Below are 22,746 nucleotides of genomic sequence, written 5' to 3'. Positions count from 1 at the left end.
TGCACTTTTCTTGGAAACATATGCAGAAATGATTTGCATTTGTCTTCTTCCTGGAGCTGACACAATGTGACTGGTTCAAAGCCATCCAGTTGGCTTCATGCCTAAGCAGAATTAGAACTCAAATCTCCTGGCTTCTAGCCTGGTGCCTTAACTGTACCAAAAAAAATTTCTTTATTTTCACAGGCAAGGAAGATCCCTTATTTAATCTCTCCACGGCATCACATAGAAGCAATAGAGAATTACTATATTTCTGATTTATATAAAACCATATAGGTTTGTCAGTCTAACAGAATTAATTCAAATACAATCTTGATGTCTAGGTTAAACAGAAGCAAAGTTCTATTTCTCAATTACAGAATATCTAGTCTACATGTCTTTTTCAGGGACCTTTTATACCACTATCTGAAAGCAGTCTTTCTCTTCAGCAACAGATTTCTACTTATCCAGAGCAGGTGGTGCATCTGCTATAAGAAATTTTCATTATTCTCTGCAAACTAAGTTGACTGGATTCATTTTAATTTGTACTCCACTATTGGACGCGTTCCCTCTCTTCCCTGTACACCAAACATAAATGGAGCCAGGTTTCTTTCTAATGGTACCTTCCTTTCCCAAACTTAAATCTTGTGTTGTCAATTGTCACATTATCTTCTCCAAGGTCATCTCTGTGCTTCTCTACAGCAATGTTCCTCTCACCTAATCAGTATCCTGTTAGGCATGTCAGGTCTTTCAACACACAGGGGCTTCACCTTGTTACATATTGACTAAGCATCCACCAATACCAGACTGAGGCCAAGCTAAGCTGTCTAGCTAACTATCATCCTCCTGGTCCCAAGAAAAAGTTATTGGAGGGAGCTTGCACTCCATTTTTCTCCTTTTACAAAGGGAATTATTGGCAATTTTTTTTCCAATTTCAGTTAATTCTCAATTCAGAAAATGATTCTTTTTAAAGAGTCAGATTTTAAAGAAAAACCAAATGCACAGGTATAGTATAGGTCAGACATGTCAAACACAAGGCCCGGGGGCCGGATCCGGCCCGTGAAGTGGTTTCATGTGGCCCGCAAAGCCATCCTGGAAACAGTGAGGGAACGGCCCCCACTGCCTTGGCCCTGGCCCAGAGACCCTCCTTCTACCAGAGACCCTCAGATCTGTCCCACTCCTGCCTAGGCACCCTTGATGTGAACAATGTAGAGCTGGCCATGCCCACCCAGTAGGCCATACGCACTCTAGCCACGCCTACCCAGTAGGCCATGCCCACCTTGGCCATACCCATCCAGCCCCCTGAGAGCAACTGCAATGCTGATGCGGCCCTCAATGAAATTGAGTTTGACACCCCTGGTATAGGTGGTACTTGGCTCAATAGTTGTAACTTGGACTCCTAGTGGACAATGACTTAAATATGAGCCAGCAGTGTGCTTGTAGCTGCCAAAAAAGCCAACACAGTTTTAGGCTGCATTAACAGAGGGATAGAAACAAGATCACATGAAGTGTTAATACCACTTTATAATACCTTGGTAAGACCACACTTACATCCAGTTTTGTAAAAAAGACGTTGAGACTCTAGAAAGTCAGGGAAGAGCAACAAAGATGATTAGGGCACTGGAGGCTAAAACATGTAAAGAATGGTTGCTGGAATTGGGTATGTCTAGTTTAATGAAAAGAAGGACATGGGGTGACATAATAGCACTATTCCAATATTTCAGGGGTTGCCACAAAGAAGAGGGAGTCAAGCTATTCTCCAAAGCACCTGAAGGCAGGACAAGAAGCAATGGATGGAAACTAATCAAGGAGAGAAGCAAGCTAGAACTAAGGAGGAATTTCCTGACAGAAAAATTAATCAGTGGAACAACCTGCCTCCAGAAGCAGTGAATGCTCCAACACTGGAAGTTTTTAAGAAGAGACTGGGCAACCATTTGTCTGAAATGGTATAGTATTTCCTGCCTGAGCAGGGGGTTGGACTAGAAGACCTCCAAGGTCCCTTCCAACTCTGTTATTCTTTAAATTATAGGATGGCATATAAAGATGTTCTAAAACTTGTCACTTGAATGAAAGCATCAGTATTAGTTTTTCCTTGAAGAACTATATAGAAACATAGCGTATGAAGTTGTGAACATTAGATTCTTGCAATAAGAACTTACCACTTTATCAATTTGAACCAAAACAAGTCTAGAATGGTTTGGTACAGAGAAGTGAGCTAGAAAACCAGTGAGAAGCAAGCTTTGTTCCATTAAAGTACAAGATATGGTGTACATCAAATTATCTGCAAAAGGATTTCAAGCTAAACTTTTTTCCTAGGGTTTATTAACAAAGGTTTGCTGTTCCCAGAAAATGAGATACAAGATAATTTTTTTTTTTTTATTGAAAAGTTTTAAAATACAATTTTCCCTTGAAAAACCCCCCTTCCCCCTCCCTCCTCCCCCCCTACCTCCCCTCCTCCCCCCTCCCTCCTCCCCCCCTACCTCCCCCCCTCCCCCCCCCTACTTCCCAGAGCTGAATACAAGGTATATATATATATAAAAAAAGCAAACCTAAGCAGCCATATACTAACAACTATAAATTCTAAAATCCATCACTCTCTAGCTTATATAGGATAAAACAAACCTTAACAATATTAAATATATATATAAAAAAAAACTAGAATAAGAAAAGGACACTCTCTAGCTTATATAGAATGGAACAAACCTTAATAGTATTAAACATATATTAAAAACAAAAAAAGGGAAAAAGAAAAAAAAAACCCTTCTCAACCCTATACTTATCCTAAATAAACTCCATCCATTTTATCCATTCCATGATATAACATTCTTACAAATAATTTTCCAAATTAACCAAGGATCCCAAATCAAAAAACTTTAAAGTCAACTCTTCTGTAATCGACCGTTCCTCTTCCAGTACCACATCTATAATTATTCCAAACACAACAAAAAAGAGAAAAAAAAATTGCAAACAAAACTTGAACTTTAATCCAAAAAAGCTCACCCTTTCCACAAAACCACCAAATATAGAAATATATTGCGTCTACACCCAAATCTTTTCCCCCCTCCCCTACTTGACTACTTGACTATATCGTAAAAGTTCCAAAGACTTCTGCGATTCCTGCTACTTTCTCTTCTTAGATCGTTTTGCAGCAGCACGCGTCACCCTCTGTTTTATAGATTCATCCAACGAGGTTGTATCTTGATCTCCTCCAACACCGTTGTCTTCTATCTGACCATCTTCGGCCTCTTGATGCACTCCTTCTCCAGATCCCTTTCCAGCTTCCAAAAGTGTTAATGGCGTTGCATTTAAAACATTATTGTAGAAATCACGCGCTTGCATCACAGTAACCAAACGGTACTTTTTACCTTCGTGCGTCACCATCAACCCCACTGGGATCTCCCATCTGAACCTTATATCTCGTTGCTTGAGCTCTTGCACAAGAAATGTAAAATCCTTCCTTCTCCTTAGAATCTTTGGAGGAATTTCTTTTAAGACCAAAACTTCTTGATTAGCAATCATAACTTTAGTATCATAAGCAGCTTGTATAACTTCATCTCTAGTTTCCCTTTTTGCAAAATATACCACCACATCTCTAGGCAACTTCCTCTGTCTGGCAATCCATGAATTCACACGAAACACTTTGTCCATGCCTCCTTTTATTTCAGATGCTGGCTGTTTCAACACTATTTCAAAAGCCTCAGAAACCAGCTGCTTTAGATCTTCCTTAGTATTCTCCTTTAAGCCTCTAATTCTAATGGCAAACTGCATCTGGAAATATTCAGCAAGACACAGTTCCTTTTCCATTTTATTTTCATTCTCCAATACTTTTGCTTCTAATATAGCATTCTTTTGAGTCAAGTCTTCTAGCTTTTCCTCCAATTCTTCCACACACCGAGCCACTTTACACACTGAAGTCAAGATGTCTACCCTCATCGCTTTGAGCTTCTGTTCCATCCTCTCCTCCATTCTCTCCTCCAATTTCTCCAATTTCTCCTCCATCTGTGCAAATCTAATATTAATTGATTCCAAAATTACCTGGGTATGTTTTTCAAGAGCATCTTGTAAGTCCTTTGATGTCAATACATCAGGAGGATGCAGCGCCTGCAATAATGATTGTTGCACGGGAGAAGTTCCAGCACTCCGAAGAGTTTTAGGGGGTGGTTTAGCCGCCATCTTTTACCAAATATGACGCACTTTCACTTCAGATTTGTAATCCAAAAAAGTCCATCAAGCTGGAGAGTAAAACATAGTAATCCTCTTTACCATTTCCTCTTGTATCGCTCTGCCTGCTCCTTTAAATCATAGTCATTCCTTCAGGCAGGGGTGGTCGCAGACGGCTGGCTCTGCTCCAAGAATCAGGAGCAGAGGCGACGGCCAGCTGGGAGCAGCCCAGGCTACGGGGGAGTTCAATCCTTCAGCCGCCCAAGCCATAAGCTCAGGCGGCCCTGGAGAACTCTACCCCTACCTGGGAGCTCGCCCCCTCCTCTTCTCCCGAGGAGGGGGCTTCGGATTCGCCCGAACAGCTGATCGGCGCTGTTTCGGGCGAAAAAAACAACAGCTGAGCCGCGGGCAGCCCGGGAAGGCTCCCTCCGTCGCCGCGGAGCCACCGGAAGTCGAGATACAAGATAATTTTTTAAAAATTCCTCCTACATAACATTATTAAAAATCATAAGCTTAATGCTATGCTTTAGACAGAATGTCCTTATTGTGTACTCCACGTTCCCAGATCCTAAAGTTTCTGAAAATATATATATATGCAGATACAAAACTTAAGATTTCCTGAGCTAATTCAATGTTGTAATAGTGATATTCAGATAGTTTTACAATATTACTATCCTGGCAATTCCTGGTTTGGGGCTAGGAAGGATACAGAGAGTTCTTACTTTAAAGCACTGCATTTTGAGTTTGCTCAGACTGAGCTGCTATGACTCTGTTTGAGATTATCTCAAGGTTGCATTATTGTTTTCTTGCCAGATGCATGAGAAATATAATGAAAGTAATTTAAAAGGTTTTGTTTTTAATTAAGATACCTATGGATAGGCACATCTGCCTCCTAGAGCATGATTTATAAGTAGCAGATTTATAAGAACTGAATGTTGTGCTTTGAGTTGCTGTGTGGAACGGAGTATTACCTATCAAAATGATTACAGCCATTGGAAGAAAGAAGAGATTATTAGAAAAAGAAGGAACGTGCAACTGATGCTCCAGCAGAACAGGGAGAACTGGGAATACAGATCAGTAAGTAGAGTAGTTGCTAAAACGATTGGAGAATGGAAAAAAGGAGTGACATTGGATGTCTAGAACAGTGGTGGCGAACCTATGGCACGCATGCCAGAGGCGGCACTCAGAGCCCTCTCTGTTGGCACGCGCACCACCGTCGCCAGGAGCAGGTCCATCAGGCCACCACCGCCACCTGGAGCAGGAGCCCTGCCCAGCACAAGGGAGGCAAGGCGGCTGACTAGCAAGCTCAAGTAGAGGTGGTAGAGCAGAGGTCACCAACCATTGTCGATTGGTGGACTGGAAGAAAAGGGAGGGGGAAGCATTTTACATGCGTGCATGCACGCACAGGGCTGTGAGCACGCACGTGCTGCAAATGGGGTGGGGCTAGGGCCTGCATGATACTAGCCCTGCCCTGTTCTTGCATGATGCAGCGCCTTGTATCTGCCTCTTGCGGCGCTGCGGCAGCCATTTTTGCACCCCGGTTTTTGCGTGCCAGAGGCGGCACTCAGAGGCACCTCCCTGCCCCTCCCCGAGGGCACCACAATGCTGATGCGGCCCTGGCACTTTGTGATAAATAAGTGGGGTTTGGGTTGCGGTTTGGGCACTCGGTCTCTAAAAGGTTCGCCCTCACTGGTCTAGAAGATGTCTGGAAAAGGGGATTTTGCCTTTTCTTCTCTTCCTCAATACCTTGTAAAAAAGGCTTGGCTTAGAAAATGAAGTAAAGTGAAGTTGTCTAAAGAAGGCATTAACAAATATCAGTGCTTAATTAAGCAACTGTATGACTAAAGGAGGAGTGAAGGAACTTCAAAGCAGCTCTGTAAATAAATGTATGTTAGATCGTTAAGCTAAACATGTAATTAAGGCATGCACAAACACAATAGAGATAATTATATATTACAAATACAAATTATTTATTTGTTTGCAATACAGCAATAAACATTACTTTAGTTGGAAGAACATTTCATTTGAATTAGTTTCTCTTCCTTTTCTACTTCCAAGAGTTTGTAATAGTTGCTTTGCATATAGTTTCAACTGTTTGGGAAATGTTTCAAGTTTGGAATCAAGCGTTTTGAACTGGAGGGAGAGATATTTTCAAGCTCAAAATGCTCCCAGAATGACACAGCCCATTTCAAAGTTGAAAGTGTTTTAAATTTAAAAAGTTTGCAGTCCACTATTGGCATTATATTAGTTGTATGTTACATTTGAGGACAAGGGTTGCTTTATTTCATTATTTATTTGAAATTTCAGTTATATTTACTGCCTATTGTCGGCTGATAGATTTAACTAGATAATACATTATCATGCATATTTGCTGAATGATCCCACCTAAAAGAATGTAACATTTAAAACAGCATTACGGGAAGGAGGAAATTAGATGACAACAATTTTGGTATAGGAAGTCCATTCAACATTTTGATCCTATCATGGAGGTTTCCTATCATATTTGGAAGAATTCCAAATTGACAAACTGTAGATAAAGTCTACTCGTCTGGGGTCAGCTGTCCCATCAAAACCAAAACATCATATAAACAAGCAATTATGGTTTAAGGTGCTGGGCTAGAAACCGGTGCACTGTGAATTCTAGTCCCAATTTAGGCATGAAAAACCAGCAGGGTGACTTTGAGCAGTCACATTCTTTCAACCTAACTCACTTCACAGGGGTATTGTTGTAGAGAAAATAGGAGGAAGACTGAGATGTTTGACACTTTGAGTTGTATATGAAAAAAATTGTGGGTTAAAAAACAACAACCCTCAAGAGTTGGTTTTAAATAATAATTTAGATTTTGCATAATGTCTGAAATGGACCAATGGACTAGGTCAGGGGTAGGCAACCTCGGCTCTTTTATGACTCATGGACTTCAACTCCCAGAATTCCTGAGTCAGCTGACTCAGGAATTCTGGGAGTTGAAGTCCATGAGTCATAAAAGAGCCGAGGTTGCCTACCCCTGGACTAGGTAGTCCTCGACTTATGACCACAACTGAGCCCAGAATTTCTGTTGCTAAATGAGAAATTTGTTAAGTGAGTTTGGACTCATTTTTCTTGCCACATTTGTTAGGTGAATTATTTTTAATTCCATTTATATCCCGCCCTTCTCCGAAGACTCAGGGCAGCTTACAAGCTTAGCATTGCTGGAGTTGTTAAATTAGTAACACGAACCTGGCTTCCCCATTGACTTTGCTTGTCAGAGAATTGCAAAAGATGATCGCATGATCCCAGGACACTGCAACACTCATAAATATGAACCAGTTGTCAAGCATCCAAATGCAAATCACCTGACCATAGGGATGCTGCAACGGTCTTAAGTGTAAAAAATGGTCATAAGTCACTCTTTTCAGTGCCGTTGTAACTCTGAATGGTCACTAAACGAACTGTTGTAAGTCGAGGACTAGCTATATAGGTTAAAATGACAATGTTATAAAATATAAATTTGTATTTTCTGCAAGGAATCATTTCCCCCTATATTTTAATTCATTTGCATTTTACTACATCAGTAAAATACGAGGGCAATTTGGAAATAAACCTCTGTTTGGTTATCAATGACAGACACTCGCAGATACAGAACTTTTATTATACACATTAGAAAAGTACAACATTACATTACTTTTTGACATAGTCGCCATTCAAATTGAAGCATGCGCTCCCACAGGGAGGGCCTCCTCAGGGTGCCGCCAGTCAGGGAGTGCCGGCTGGCGGCCCCCAGGGGGAGAGCGTTCTCGGTGGGCACGCCTGCCCTTTGGAATCAGCTGCCTGTGGAACTCTGGATGGCCCCCGACCTTCGCTCGTTTCGCTGGGACCTAAAAACTTGGCTATTCGAGCTTGCCGGCCTGGACTGAGGGTTTGGGGTTAAGGTTTTAATTTTTAATTATTATTTTGGGGCTATTTAATTTAATTTTATTTTAACCTGTTTGTTTATTTGTTTATTTATTTAGATTTATATACCGCCCTTTCCCGAAGGACTCAGGGCGGTTTACAGGATGTTTAAAAGAAAATCAATACAAAAGTTAAAACAATTAAAAAGATTAAATGAAACCCTGAGAGAAAATAAAAACCCCAGTTAAAATTAAAAATTCTCAGCCTGGGCCAGAGAGCTCGAAGAGCCAGGTCTTCAGGTCCCGGCAGAATGAACGGAGGTCGGGGGCAGTCCTAAGCTCCGCGGGCAGCTGGTTCCAAAGGGCAGGCGCGCCCACTGAGAAGGCCCTACCCCTGGGTGTTACCCGCCGGCAATCTTTAACCGGCGGCACCCTGAGAAGACCCTCCCTGTGGGAGCGCACTGGACGAAGGGAACTTGATGCTGGCAGCAGGTGTTCCCTCAGATATCCCAGACCCTCGCCATTTAGGGCTTTATAGGTCATCACCAGCACCTTGAATCTCACCCGAAGGGCAACCGGAAGCCAATGCAGCTCGCGGAGTAGAGGTGTTACATAGGAGTATCGGGAGACCCCCATCACAACTCACGCGGCCGCATTCTGCACCAGCTGAAGCCTCCGGGTGGGCCTCAAGGGCAGCCCCATGTAGAGAGCGTTGCAGTAGTCTATATTGTCTATATTGCACTGTTTTAATTTGCCCTGTAAACCGCCCTGAGTCCCTCGGGAAAAGGGCGGTATATAAATCGAAATAAATAAATAAATAAATAAATAAATAAATAAATAAATAAATAAAGGGGGGTGATCAAAAACATCCCAACGGAACTGCTTCAAAGGTTCTTGGGTGCGACTAGCGGTGTGTGGGCATTATCGTGAACCAACCCCACACCAGAAGTCAGCATGCCCCGACTCTCGTTATGGATGGCTCGTCTGAGTTTTTGTAACATTTCACAATAGACTTCTGAATTGATGGTCGAACCACACTCTATGAACTTCATTAACAGTAGACTTTTGGCATCTTCACATTTGGCAGGATCTTCTATGGCACCATTTTCAGTGTGGTGTTGATTCACAATAATGCTCGCCCACACACCTAGATGCACCCAAGAACTTTTGAAGCAGTTCTGTTGGGATGTTTTTGATCATCCCCCCCCCCCAAAGCTCAGATTTGGCGCCGAGCAACTACTACTAAGGAATTCCAAAGCTCGTAGGACGTTATGACAAGTGCCTCAATTTGAATGGCGATTATGTCAAAAAGTAATGTAATGTAGTCTTCTAATGTATATAATAAAAGTTCTGTATCTGCAAGTGTTTGTCATTGATAACCAAATGGAGATTTATTTCCGAATTGCCCTCATAAATTTACTTGTTCAGCCAGTATTTTTAATATAGAATACCTGGTTTCAAACAGCACATTGAAACACAATGTAGGTGAAAAAAACAAACTGCAATTTTGGAAACATATGTGGTTGAAGGGTTAAGAATGTTGCATCTCCTCTCCTTTTCACCCAGAATAAAATACCTTTCTAGTGGATGCTTCTGTGGATATTTGTGCATCCTTAACACGCTGTATCAGAGCACTATGTTACTGAAGAATTCACATGTTCCTATAGTATTGCTCTTGGAATGCTGAATTCTCAGAAGTCTTCAAATTGTGATAACTATTACCCAAGCAAATATTGGCTTACTCCATTCAATGGTAGAAATCTATTTCAGTGGAACATAAATACAATTATGTGTGTAAAATAAAGCAGTAATTCAATATATAAAAACAACACTTTACTGCAACATACCTCATTGCCACATTGCTGCCATCAATAACTATTGGCCTCAGGTTGTCACCATCCACAAGCACCTCTTCCTGAAGGGGAGAGTCAGATCTCTGAGAATCAATGGAAGATGCTTCTCGCATTACACTAGTGTTAATAGAACTTACATTCTGATCTGCCTCAGTTTTATTTCCAAGTTTGACAAGTTCCCCCAATATATCATTGATTAAAGCATCAGTACCAAGTTTATTCAGCACAAGTTGAATTTGTTCTTCAGAGTAACCTAACTTAAGTGCAAAGTCAAGTTTGGTTTGATATTCTTTCACCATATCAGGAGGTTTTTTAATTTCTTTAGATCCTATCTGAACTTCCTCCAACTTCATGTCTTGTAAAATTTCATTGCGCTTTAGAATATGTGGTTCTAAACATGAATACGTCTGTCTGTGATCCTTAGATAAGGAGCAGGGTTCTGTTCTAATTTTAGCTGCTTTTCCCAATTCATTATCAGAATTTGTATTTTCCTCAGAATCACAACTGAAGGTTCCAGTTCCTTCAGAGAGTTCTTTCTTAGGATCCTCCTTTCTAGAATTAATTTTATCCATAGTTGGTTTTTCTATCATTGACCAAGGTGCAATTGCACGTATTTGAGTCTCTGATGTATCCTCATAGAGGTGCCCGAGGTCATGCTTCAAGTGATCCTTCAAGCCCATGAAGTTGTCGCATGTGATTGACTCCACTTTGTTGGTTTTTCTGTGCACAAAGTATCCTGTAGTCCTAAAAAAGAAATAATAAAGTTAAAACTAATTTTTGAAATGTACTTTGCAATTTTCATATTTTTTTAATATTGGATCCAAATTTTCTTTTGGTCACCTCATTATGAAATGCCTCATATGCTCCGCATGCAAATATATGACTTTGAGAAGCTTCTGAAATGAATATTGAGAACATATTCATTTCAGAAGTACAAAGCAATTTATGAGACTGAATGTCTACAAAAGCAGACAGAAAAAAAATTAGAAACATTTCCTCTAATCTATAAATAGCAGCAAGCAAAAAGGAAGCCCTTCCAACACAAATTTTCTAAATTAGTTTCCATATATATAAAACAATACTGTGTGTAGGGAAAATGGTTATATATAGCATAAAAGGATGGGGGGAACTGAGAACAATCCAGATTACTGGATTGGGAGTGAAAATAGAAAGGCACTCCTTTTCTCCTCAACAAGTGTCCATCATTATCACATCTGATGACAACAGCCATCTGTTTGGCACAGGATATCCTCAGAAGCCTAAATCTGTGGATTAGGGCCAATGGACAAAAGAAATGATTTTTGTTCCCTCTTTCAAAAAACATTTAAAAATTAGTGCTAGATTACTTGTAATATCAAACTTTTACATACATGGTTGAAACTTTCCTGAAGCTCCAAGGTAACAGCAAGTGTTTTAATTTTGAAGCTTGAACTGTTCAGTCTGGAAATATTGGTATTTTTAATGTGTAATGTTAGAAATTTAAACTGTCTGAATTGTTCATCATGTAGGGAAACTGATTTTATAATTATCAGTTAAGGGTCAAAAAGTTCATAATTTATTCCCACTGATCTATTTTTCTCCAATATTTTTTCCTTTTCTTTTGCCCAGCTGTTAAACATTAATTTCCAATATTATTTGCAATTAGATTTTTTTCCTGATGTATATTACTATAAAATTTAACTGGATGGAATAGCTCATTTTAGTCTCTTTACAGAAAGTCTGCTTGTTTTCTTTAACTACTCCATTTTATATTTCAAGGATGCAGAACTACAATAATATCAGTGTTGACAATGAAGACAGAAAAGGCAAGTTTATTAACATAACCTTTTGGTTCATTCAAACAATGCTATAGGTCAAATACATGGTTAATTCAGAAAGTAAAACTAAACAACATGATGGTTTTCTAACTGCTGCAATTCCCTCAGTCCATTGCCACTGATAAATTAAAACAGTATAAAAGAATATAAAACCAACACTTTGGCGGCCTTCATAAACTACAACCAAAATGTACCCTAGAAAAAGAAAAAGAGATGGAAAACTATGTTGCTTGGCAACTAGCTTTTCGTTGCTAGGATGCACTCCTTTAACAAGCTATCATGAATGCTAGCAGAGTGCAGGAATAATTTAGTATGAACAAAGCCTATAAAAAAAGAAGGGGACTTAAGTGCGTCTGGTATACCCTTGGAGAACAATGCAGCTGCCAAATGAATCTGGAAGCTCCTACATCATTGTTCCATAAACCTTGCAAGCTGCTCTGATTGAAGGAAATTATTTAACAGGCAACACTTTTAAACTGAACTAAAAAGTTCAAATTGGCTCCTGTATTGCAGTAGTTAATAGTTAATATGTCGAGGTAATGGACCACTCTCCAAGTGCATGCATCGTGCCAGTACTGCCTCATACTGAAATATTTTCTTGAAGCAACCATTCAATTTAAATTGGATTTCGGTCAGAATGCAATTTCTTATCTAATTTAGAGCTGAAATTTAAAAAAAGGTCAGAAAAGTTTTACTTTAGAAATTATTTTAGCTAAAGAACATATAACATGTGAAAACTGTAAATAAATGGAATTTACAAAAGTGGCCACTTCTAACAAAACATCATGAGAAGAAATTCCACAGTACGAGTTAAACACGTGTACACTGAATATAAACTAAGCCACAGAAGATGGTATCTGCCAAGACAACTTTCTTGCATTACATTCTAATTACAAGCATTATGTGGAAATCCACAATGGATATGGGCAACTTATTAACGTTACCTGAAAATAAAATAAAAATGAGGAAAAGCATAAAACTACTAATATGATTAATTTTTAGCTAAAACACCACTAACCCATATGGTTACTTGAAAAAAAGTTCCATTGATTCAGTGAGATTTACTCCAGAGTAAATGCACAGAAGACTGCATCCTTAAGAGAGTTTTTCTTAGAATCTTCTATAAAATCCCAGAAACACTGCCATATTTCAAATCTACAGATTTTATTGCTTCATGGAAACTGGCAACGACTTCATTTCTTTATTAAAATTATGTCCCACCACTCCAGGATTTCAACGCAGCCTTGTTTCCTCTATTCACCCACCCGGAAACAATCCCATTATGGTATAGATAGGGTTGAAAAAAATTGACTGTCCCAAAGTCACCCAGTGAACTTCCATAGTCAGAATGCACTTGAACTTGAGTTTTCTTGTGGTTTTTTAGCACTTTAATATTATGCTTATTGGTTCTTATGAAATATTTAGAGTTGCAGTTAAATGTAGAAGACTTTGGAGATAACATCTGCTGTACTGTATAGTACAAATAAACTACAGGCACATCAATTTTAAGCAACAAATAAATGCAGTGGAATATTTTGCAATGGAAAATCATTTGTTAAACTTTTAAATAATGTATTGAAAGAGGCCTTACTAAAGTATGATGAAACCCAAACAAGAATTTACATGAGGTCTGCTTATTATTTTGTCCAACACAAATAGATCATATCATCTATGAAAATTTCTGCCTTGACGCAAAATAGTTACCAATATGTTTGTCAGCATTTTACAGCAACTGTTTTCAATAGCAAGAATATCATGAATATATCTTGAATGAGATGCTACATGACTGAGAGATCTGAATTTTTAATAAGATTACAATTAGAATATAAGACAAGTACGGTAATATAAATATTGAAACAGTAAATTACAAATCAAAATAATGAAACAGTATGTAACATGTATCTTCTACAGGACTTTTAACTATTTAATTACTCATGTATTTCAGAGCATGATGCAGGCAACAGGCCTCATGCTAACAAAGGAAAGATGTCCACTTGAACAGATTGGTTAATGCTCTGGGGCAACAGATGTCTACTGGAACTGCGGGAGATCAGCAACTGGTGACCTGCCCATCTTCTGAAAACTTTCAATAGACTTATGCATATGTTCACACAATAGGGCATGTGGTAGAAATGCAAACCTCTTTTTAACCCTTTCAGTGCCTCCATTTCCTTCCAACTGATCCTTTTTTTCCTCATCTCATCCTAATACTTGAACACAAATAAAAAGAAAATCAAAATTCCCAGAATTAACATAGCACAAGCTATAAGCTTCTGCACTCTCAGAACATTAATATGAAAATATCCTTTGATTTTAAGGGAGTTGGGTTGTATCCTTTGTAAAAGATTAGGAAATCATATTAACTTTAATTCATGCCTTAAACACTGATCTGACATCTTTCCCAGCTTTTCAGCCACTTGTTCATTCTACTAAACAAATGTCCTAAGTTTGTTAGTTATTTAATCTCAGGCTAAGTGCTGTTTCAAAATTGTTCCAATTGTTGTGAGATTTGTACTATTATCCATTTCTATAACACTTCTTTATTTAAATGTACAAGATTTAAATAAGATTTTTCAAAATGTTAGTGTTTGAAGTTATAGTTTTTACAAAGTTTCTTTCTGTTGATATTGCACTTCAATTCAGGCTGCAAAAAGAATAAATTGGTAAATCTGAAAAATTACCACATGATTCATCTCTTGCAAAGACAAACGCTTACCTTCCGGCCAGCACAAAATACTGACGTTTTGCAGCAGTTCCAAAAGCACTCCTTAATACAACTTCAGCTTCAAACTTCCAGGCAGGCAGACAGAACAATGAATGGTTGGCCAGATGGAATAGGTTTTTGTTTAACCTATTACTGAGCAGAAGAACCACCAATCACAGTGCAGGAAAGGCTCACAATTAGTTGGCCAAGGCAGATGCACGGCAAACTCTCCACCCTAGGTCAGGTTTGTAGATTTCTTGCTTTCTAAGAGAAGCAAGCTGATGTCATTCTTAGGTCTGCCCCTGGCAGCATGTGTAATAATAAGGGGTGTGCTACAACAATAGCCCATACAAAAGAGAGTAGCAGGCAGCTGCTGTATGAGAGCCAGAGTCATTAGAGAACAGCCTGCCAACAAGAAACACCTGGCCTAAGCAGACTTCAGCTTTTCCTCATTGTTTCTAATTCATGAACAAAGAAAAGGAATTATTTCTGAGCGGTAAGAGTTGCAAGGAGTGTTTAAAAAAACAAAACAAAAAACAAAACCCAAACAAACAAAAAAAACCATAGCCTTGTCACAAATAACTTTCACTTCTACCGGAAGAGAATGGTGCTGGAGAGGTTGCATACTTTTTACCTGCATTCTCTTCCAGGTTTAAACTGGAAAATCAAACGGGCAATTATAAAAAGTACAAAAAGGCATCAACACTATTTGCCAAAGTGTCCTTTGTTACCATTGTTAATGTGTTTGAATAGTTTTTTTTAAAAAAAAATCACTTCTGTCCGTGTACCACAACCTCTATTGAACAAATACATTTCAACAGAATAAAATGAGACAGTGTCAGTTGACTTCTTTTGGAAATATGTTTATTCAGAAGTTTCTAATAGCATCTGAAAGGAAACAGGCCAGCCATGGTTTGAGGGATGGAAAGAGTTGTGATAATATCTTCTTATAAATGAACAGTTTTGAAAGAAGTATAAATATATTTATATATGTCCAATGATATTATTGGCTACCATTTCACTGTTTATTGCTTTAATAAGAGTTTTAGCCTGATTTTCAATCTTAACAAGATTCAAAGCATGGCATTTAATCTTAACTACAGTCAAATCTGATAGCCCAAATTCAGAAGAAACCCACACGTTTAGCATGAACTAAATGCTAAACTTTTTAATCTTACTGGATTTAAAAAAATCAAATACAATAACTAAAATTTCTCTATTATTCTGAAAACTGACCTTGTAGAGAAATAACCATCTGTATCTTTCTGCCAGCAGATAAAATCAAGTATTTAGTAAGCATAACAATGTACCAGAGAATATGAACAGTTATTAATTGGAACACCATTTTTTCTAGCTATCCATAACAGGAACCCATAATCCTAACATACATGTGCTTTTGCTGACGTATGATTCTAACAACAAACGATGATGTATCACAGCATCTAATTTTTCTGAGAATGGCATTAAGCAAACTGACATGGATAGAAATCAACCCTCCAAAAATATATCTAAAATGTTTTATTTTCAGGCTTTCACTGATATTTTAGTGGTTCAAAAATAGGAGGCATCACCCCCAATTTCGGCTGCTGTAAACACAAAGAATGGAAGCTACCTCAAACCACAGCAGGATGCCTGATCTCTAGCACTGGATTAAGCTGCTTTGCAAACAGTGAATAAAGGCAGAGATCTGAAAAAGCTAATCAGTCCCTGCTGGGATATTTAGACTGCCACAGTTATCAGTATTGGATAATGGTAAGCATATTAAAAATATCTATCAGTGAAATGGAGGATCAAAATCTGTTTTAGGGAGCTGCAAATTGTACCTGGCAGAATTTATATGATGATGTAGAAGTACTTTTCAAATAACTCTAGAACTGTTTATTTTGGTAGGGATGGGATGGATAATATGTTCGTAATCTTCATCTAACACAAACATTTCTTGATCTGTATTGTAAATAGTACATACAAACACATATACACAAATGCTAAAATAGCTTAGAAACCCGAAATCCAAACGCTTTCTACAAGCCTAATAAAATTATTTATCACACCATTTAAAACGTAAAAGCTAAAACACTAAATTCAGATTGCCCAGCAAAATAATTGCCACCATTCTGCCCTTTGAAAACAAGCTGTTTCACAATGCAGATGTGAGTTGTTACCCTCCTGGTCTCTTAGAACAATTTGTTTCATAATGTAGGAGTGGCAACTGAGAAAACATTTCCTTTATTTCCCACCCTTCATTCTCTTGGGAGAATAGAATTATTCTGAAGACACCCAAGATGGCTGAAGGAGAGATCTGACAGATAACAACTTACGACGTGGAACTTTACTGGCTAATATCAGCCTGAGAACTATATTCAGAAATCTTTTGGTACCCAATAGAGGACCTGCAGCAGGCATATTGTGTTGTTGAAGCAGCTATCACCTGCCAACAAGTAGCAGCCCTAAGAGTATACTACATAAGTTTAACCTCAAGAAGATATGTTTTACTGGTCTGTTCCTACAAAAAGTGTTAAAATTGATGTACAACCAAAGGCGGACAAAGTCACAACCTTTAACTCCTGATCAAGCAATGGCATTCAGCTAAACTTTGCCAACAAGGCACAGAATAAACTGTGCAGAGTCTTAGTATGCACCTCAGTATAAATCTTACATCTGACAACGTTAGTGTGATGTTAAATACCGTAGATGTCTTTCTTTTAAAACAGCATTGCCTATTTGCCTTATTTAAACAAAAGGAGCTAGCTTATTTATGTTTAAGTCTCTAAAAAGCCATTAGCTTAAAACCTAGTTCGCTATTTCTTGTTGACATAATTCTAGTATTTATTTATTATTTAGTATATTATATAGATTTGCTTTCATATTGTAATGTATTGGGATTTTTACCTGTACTGATTCACGTGTCTGTTTAAATGCTGCTTAAAGGTTGCTCAATGGTGTGTCTGTGTAACGGTCTCTGACTAAGCCAGACTTGTTGTCCCCAAGAAGGATCATTGGTAGATTTGGGGCGGGAATGCGTTACTTTAAACCTATTGGCTGCCACCTAGTGGCCAACCATATAAGTAGCTGCGCAGCAGCCACTGTTTCAGTTCTGTTCCTGTTTATTTCAATAAAGCATGTTCTTGTTTGCAACCTTCCGTCTCGCTTATTGCCTGCAAAGAACCGGCTACACCAGGGGTCAGCAACCTGAAACAGTGAAAGAGCCACTCGGAACCGGTTCCCTCACAAAAGGAAAAACTGGGAGCCGCAAAAAATGTGTGCACATGCGCGTACATACACACATGCGCAGAACAGGATTTGACTGAAGAGTGGAGCCAAGGCGAGATATGCACCTACCCTGCATATTTGAATTGGTTGAACTTTTTTAGTCCCACTTTTTTTTGGACTGCACATGGCAGAGGACTGGGAGCCGCAGGAGACGGCTGAAAGAGCCGCATGCGGCTCCGAAGCCGCGGGTTGCAGACCTGTGGGCTACACAACACATACCATTCTCTGAAATATTGTAAATTAATGATAGAAAAAGTTAGACATTGTGGAAGTTATTGAAATTAGTCCAGGGTTTTTTTTAAAAATATCATTCATGCATCTGTAAAGTATATGTTTTGAACGTTAAGCTAATATCCTAGACTTCATACAGTAACAAAGACAATAAAATATATTGGCAGAAAGTAAAAATGTACTGTATGTTTCTTGTCACATTGATGACAATGAGCACTGACATTACAGGAAAAGACATTGATCAGAAATAAAAAGTATACTTTAGTTCTGCGTTAAAGTTTTCAAATTCAGTAACTTAATCAGTCTAATTATTATCCACTGCTACATTTAAAACACAGTGATGACATTTAACAGTTGCTTCAGATCAAGGAAAAGTGGTCTGAAGATATAATTTCTACAATTTTAGGGCTTTTGCCTTGAGAGAACAGATTTTCCTGGCAGAAACCAGAAAAATCTAACAGAGTTCATTAATGAATACTGATAGATATATTTCATTTAGAGGGTTTTTTTTAATTCAATGGTTATGATTAAATCCCAAGTAATATAGTACTCAAGAGTGCTACTCAATTTATTAAATAGAATCTTTTGCTGATTACTTCTCTCCAACATGTGTTTTAATGAGATGGTGATGTTTCCTCAGTATCATATTAGGTTCCATATAATTCTGAATCCAAACTTAGATTGTTTATTCCATGTCAGATGATCTGTTAGAATTACTCATAACTGTCAGACACCCTTAACAAAAAGCATTTTGGTTATAGGAACTAGAAGTAAACAAGGTGAATAAAAAACAATTAAAAAAACAATTTTTGATGCTCATATTTAGTTAAAATATTCTTAAATGTTTCATAAAAATAAACAAATATAATTTCTAATTAAATCCTTTCTGCTTGCTAATAAGAATGTGAGGCACTCCATTCTATTTAGAAGTTCAAATACAAAAATCAGTGAAAGCAGAGCACATTCCAACAGCTTTGAACATTTGAAAAACAAATTTCTTAGTCATAAAGTATATTTTCTTCTGACTAAAATCTAACCGTGGCAAGAATACCCTAAGTAGAACCCATTTGGGAATATATTCCTATATAGTGCGGGTAAAACAGACATGACTTGTGCGTAAAAGCAAAATGCAAATAATGCATAAATAACACAAGACCTGATTGCCAAATAAAATATCATTGTTCCTCTTCTGAAAATGTCAAAAGGAGCATGTTCAATCATAGAGGATTGTCCACCTCATTAATATACTTCTTCCCTTGTAGCTTGTCTAGTCTTTTTCTTAGAGATTTTTCAAGAAGGTTATTAGAATTCTTGAGTTTGAACAAAAATTTAATTATTCATTATAATAATTTAATAGAGATAAATAAAACAGGCAGATATTCGTCTTAATGCCCACTTTCTTCAATGCAGTATGCACAATTAAATTAATTTCACTTACACAGGTGGATAGTTGCCTAACCAGATCATCTTAAATGTCTCCAAATGATGGATACCTTTTCAGATGTCTGACAGCAATGCTCAAGCTACATATTCACATAATATGTCAGTAAAAGACACAGAAAGAAACTCTTTCAGGTCAATACATAGATTACATTTTAATAAAAAACAAGAAATTATACCAAGATTAATTAAAGCACTATTTTTAATATCACAATCTATTTTTGTATGATTGAGAATCCATGACTAATTGGCATGGTGCCACAATATTGTTCATGCAAAAGAGCAAACATTGCTGGGAAACTGTTAAATGAAGAGATTAAGGAAGTATTTAGAAATATGCAAATAATTTAGAGGAAAAATTGTTATCTGGGGATATGGAACAACAATTCCACTGCATGTGTTTAGTAAGGGAAGCATCTTCCTTACTAAAAAAAAAAAGATACACCAGGAAATCCATGTACTGCTAACAATTTATAAACAGCAGTAAAACAGTCAAAATTTCAAATTCTGTCATGCATAATGCTGCAAATGTCCAAGGAAAGAGTATGTATGTATTGTGAGAGACTGACAGTCTAGGCCACAGGTCTGCAACCCGCGGCTCCGGAGCCGCATGCGGCTCTTTCAGCCGTCTCCTGCGGCTCCCAGTCCTCTGCCATGTGCAGTCCAAAAAAAAAGTGGGACTAAAAAAGTTCAACCAATCAATTCAAATATGCAGGGTAGGTGCATAGCTCGCCTTGGCTCCACTCTTCAGTCAAACCCTGTTCTGCGCATGCGCGCATGTATGCGCATGTGCACACATTTTTTGCGGCTCCCAGTTTTCCCTTTTGTGAGGGAACCGGTTCCGAGTGGCTCTTTCACTGTTTCAGGTTGCTGACCCCTGGTCTAGGCAGTGATTGCTCAATTAAGTGCAATGCTCCAAAAGCAAAGGGGAATGTAAGCATACAATGCATACTTCTACAGTAATTGCTTCAATTAATTCTCTGATAAGATTTGCAGTGGAACACATTTGTGAATTGTTTGGACTCCAATATTACAAACTGGCCTATTTAAATGGCAATTTATTAACAAAATGCAAACAAATAAATCCCTGACAAAATGAATGTTATTCATATGGAGTTATGCACATATTAAATATCTGATAGCTATCTTAAAGCCTATGTCCTTGGCACTGAACAATATGAAAAGAAATATTTTTTTTAATTTCCATGAAGTCTGGAAGGAAATGAGGCCTTGAAAATAAATAATGACAAAGTTAAGGTATATGCAATATTTTTAAAAAGGAATAAGCATTTCCTTCAGCTCTTTTTTACATTATTCTCAATACTCAGTGCCAAGATCAAATTATTGAAGTTCAGTATGCTGTGGTTATCTGTTAAGTATTCTTCTATAATATCAGTTATTTAAAAAAAATCAAGAAAAGGGTGATTTATTCAACTTACATGCTATTTGCATTAGTTACACTAGAAACATAGTAAGATACTTAACATTTGAATTCAGAAGTCATTGGAATAGTGATGGATGGTATAAAAAGTATTATCGTCCTATAGTATAATCCATTTACAATTATGAAGCAATCTGGGAACTGAAAAAATAAACTTTTTCTCAAGATTCTGAATAAAGAGGAAGACAGACATTGAGGCATTGTCTACTCAATATTTTCAATTTCTTATTTACTGACTGGGTTGAAATTGTCTTATTTTTATATAAACAGTTTATAAATTGATTAAAATATGTTTTTTAAAAAATAAGGTTTTTTTAAAGACTATCAGAAAGAAATAAGATTTCCAATATAATAGAAAGTGTGATGATGATTTTTCTTTTGGTACACCATGGCAAAATATATTCCAAACTCCCAAAACAATTAATTGAACTCAGGTTGACTGAACTCCTAATGGCATCATACATTTTTAAATTGTTTAACTGCAGTCAGTAACTAGCAAAGTAAAAAGAAAGTCAAATAGTGATCCAATACAACACAATGTAAAATATTTATTAAAACCAGAAAAAAGGGAGACGCTGAATAATATACAGTTAAAAGAATATAAAATTTAAGATAGATTAGAAATAGGATTAAAATAAAAATACAATAAAACAAGAGACAGAGAAGAAATATGTCACTTCCTGCTTGGTATTAAGTTTGTGATCCATTTTTTAAAAATCAAAATTTAATAAAAACCTCTGATGAGTTTAATAAGCAAAATGAAAGCACACACACACACACTCTTTCTCAATACTGAATAATATATATTCCAGCTATATCATAAGGAATTTTTACTAGAAATAATTATGCAAAGTGTAAGTTGCTTTAAGTATTGTCCTTTCATAAATGGAAGTCAGTTTGGGGCAGTGGTGCAGGTGCTAGCCTATAAACCAGGAGACTGAGAGTTCTAGGTCTACTCTAGGCCTGAAAGCCAGCTGCGTGAAGTTGGGCCAGTCCTCACAGGGTTATTCTGGTGGGAAAAATAGGAGGCAGGAATATTAGGCTTCACCACCTTGAGTTGAGCAAACACACATACACACACACGGGGAGGGGCATGATAAAAATATCAAAGTATCAACATCATCATTATCATCACCCTTTTCTTACTGTATAACCTGTTTCCCTTCTATGTATCTTGTCTTACATCTACATATTATGCGCCAGTTCAGATGACTGATCAGGCCTGCATAACTGAAGTATGGGTATTTGTCATGTGGAAGAAATAGAATGCTATCTCCATTACAGACTAGCACAAAGAGAGGGGGGGGAAACCCCTTTTCTTTGATCCTGAGATGCAGAGACAGAGTCAGTACGAAAAGTAATAAAGTTTATTTATTACTTTATTTATTACTTTATTAAACTTTTAATACAAGATGAATTAAGTACACAGGTAGTTCTTGACGTACGACCACAACTGAGCCTAAAATTTCTGTTAAGTGAGTTTTGCCCCATTTTATGACCTTTCTTGACAGTTAAGTGAAACACTGCAGTTGTTTAGTAACACTACTGTTAAGTAAATATCTTCCCCACTGATTTTGCTTGTATAAAAAGGTCATAAAAGCTGATCACGTGACCCTGAAACCATCATAAATATGTGTCACTTGCCAAGTATCTGAATTTTGATCATGTGACCATGGGGACGCTGCAATGTTCGTAAGTGTGAAAAACAGTCGTAAGTTACTTTTTTCAGTCCCACTGTAACTTTGAATGGTGACTAAATGAAATGTTGTCAGTCAAGGACTATCTGTATCTCTATGTTTTGGCAGATCTGCAATATTAATATCACGTATCTACATTTTCAGTTTGTGATCTATTTTACAACTTGAGATCATCTATTTCAAAGTTCAGCTAATGTAAAATATTGAATCCAAGGCACAATGTCATCAAATTCAAAATTAATTCTTATTGACGATATTGGCCTGAGTATTGTTCAGGCATGCAACA

General features: G+C 37.6%; 1 protein-coding gene across 2 annotated transcripts in view; it reads right to left on the bottom strand.

Annotated features, from left to right (window-relative positions):
- The window catches only part of ZC3H12C (zinc finger CCCH-type containing 12C), a 53,629-nt gene that overhangs the window by 15,984 nt on the left and 14,899 nt on the right, over window positions 1–22,746 (bottom strand). Inside the window, exon 3 of one of the 2 annotated variants that reach the window (XM_081327170.1) lies at window positions 9,855–10,604. In XM_081327170.1, the coding sequence (XP_081183296.1) occupies window positions 9,855–10,540 (686 nt within the window). In that variant the 5' untranslated portion in view covers window positions 10,541–10,604. Of the gene's footprint in view, window positions 1–9,854; window positions 10,631–22,746 lie in introns of those variants that run through there. The other variant, XM_081327171.1, reaches the window with a different exon arrangement.

The sequence above is a fragment of the Vipera berus genome (assembly GCF_964194415.1).
Source record: "Vipera berus genome assembly, chromosome: 4".
Lineage (NCBI taxonomy): Eukaryota > Metazoa > Chordata > Lepidosauria > Squamata > Viperidae > Vipera > Vipera berus.
The sequence above is the reverse complement of the archived record's forward strand: the minus strand, read 5'-3'. Positions and strand labels throughout refer to the sequence as shown.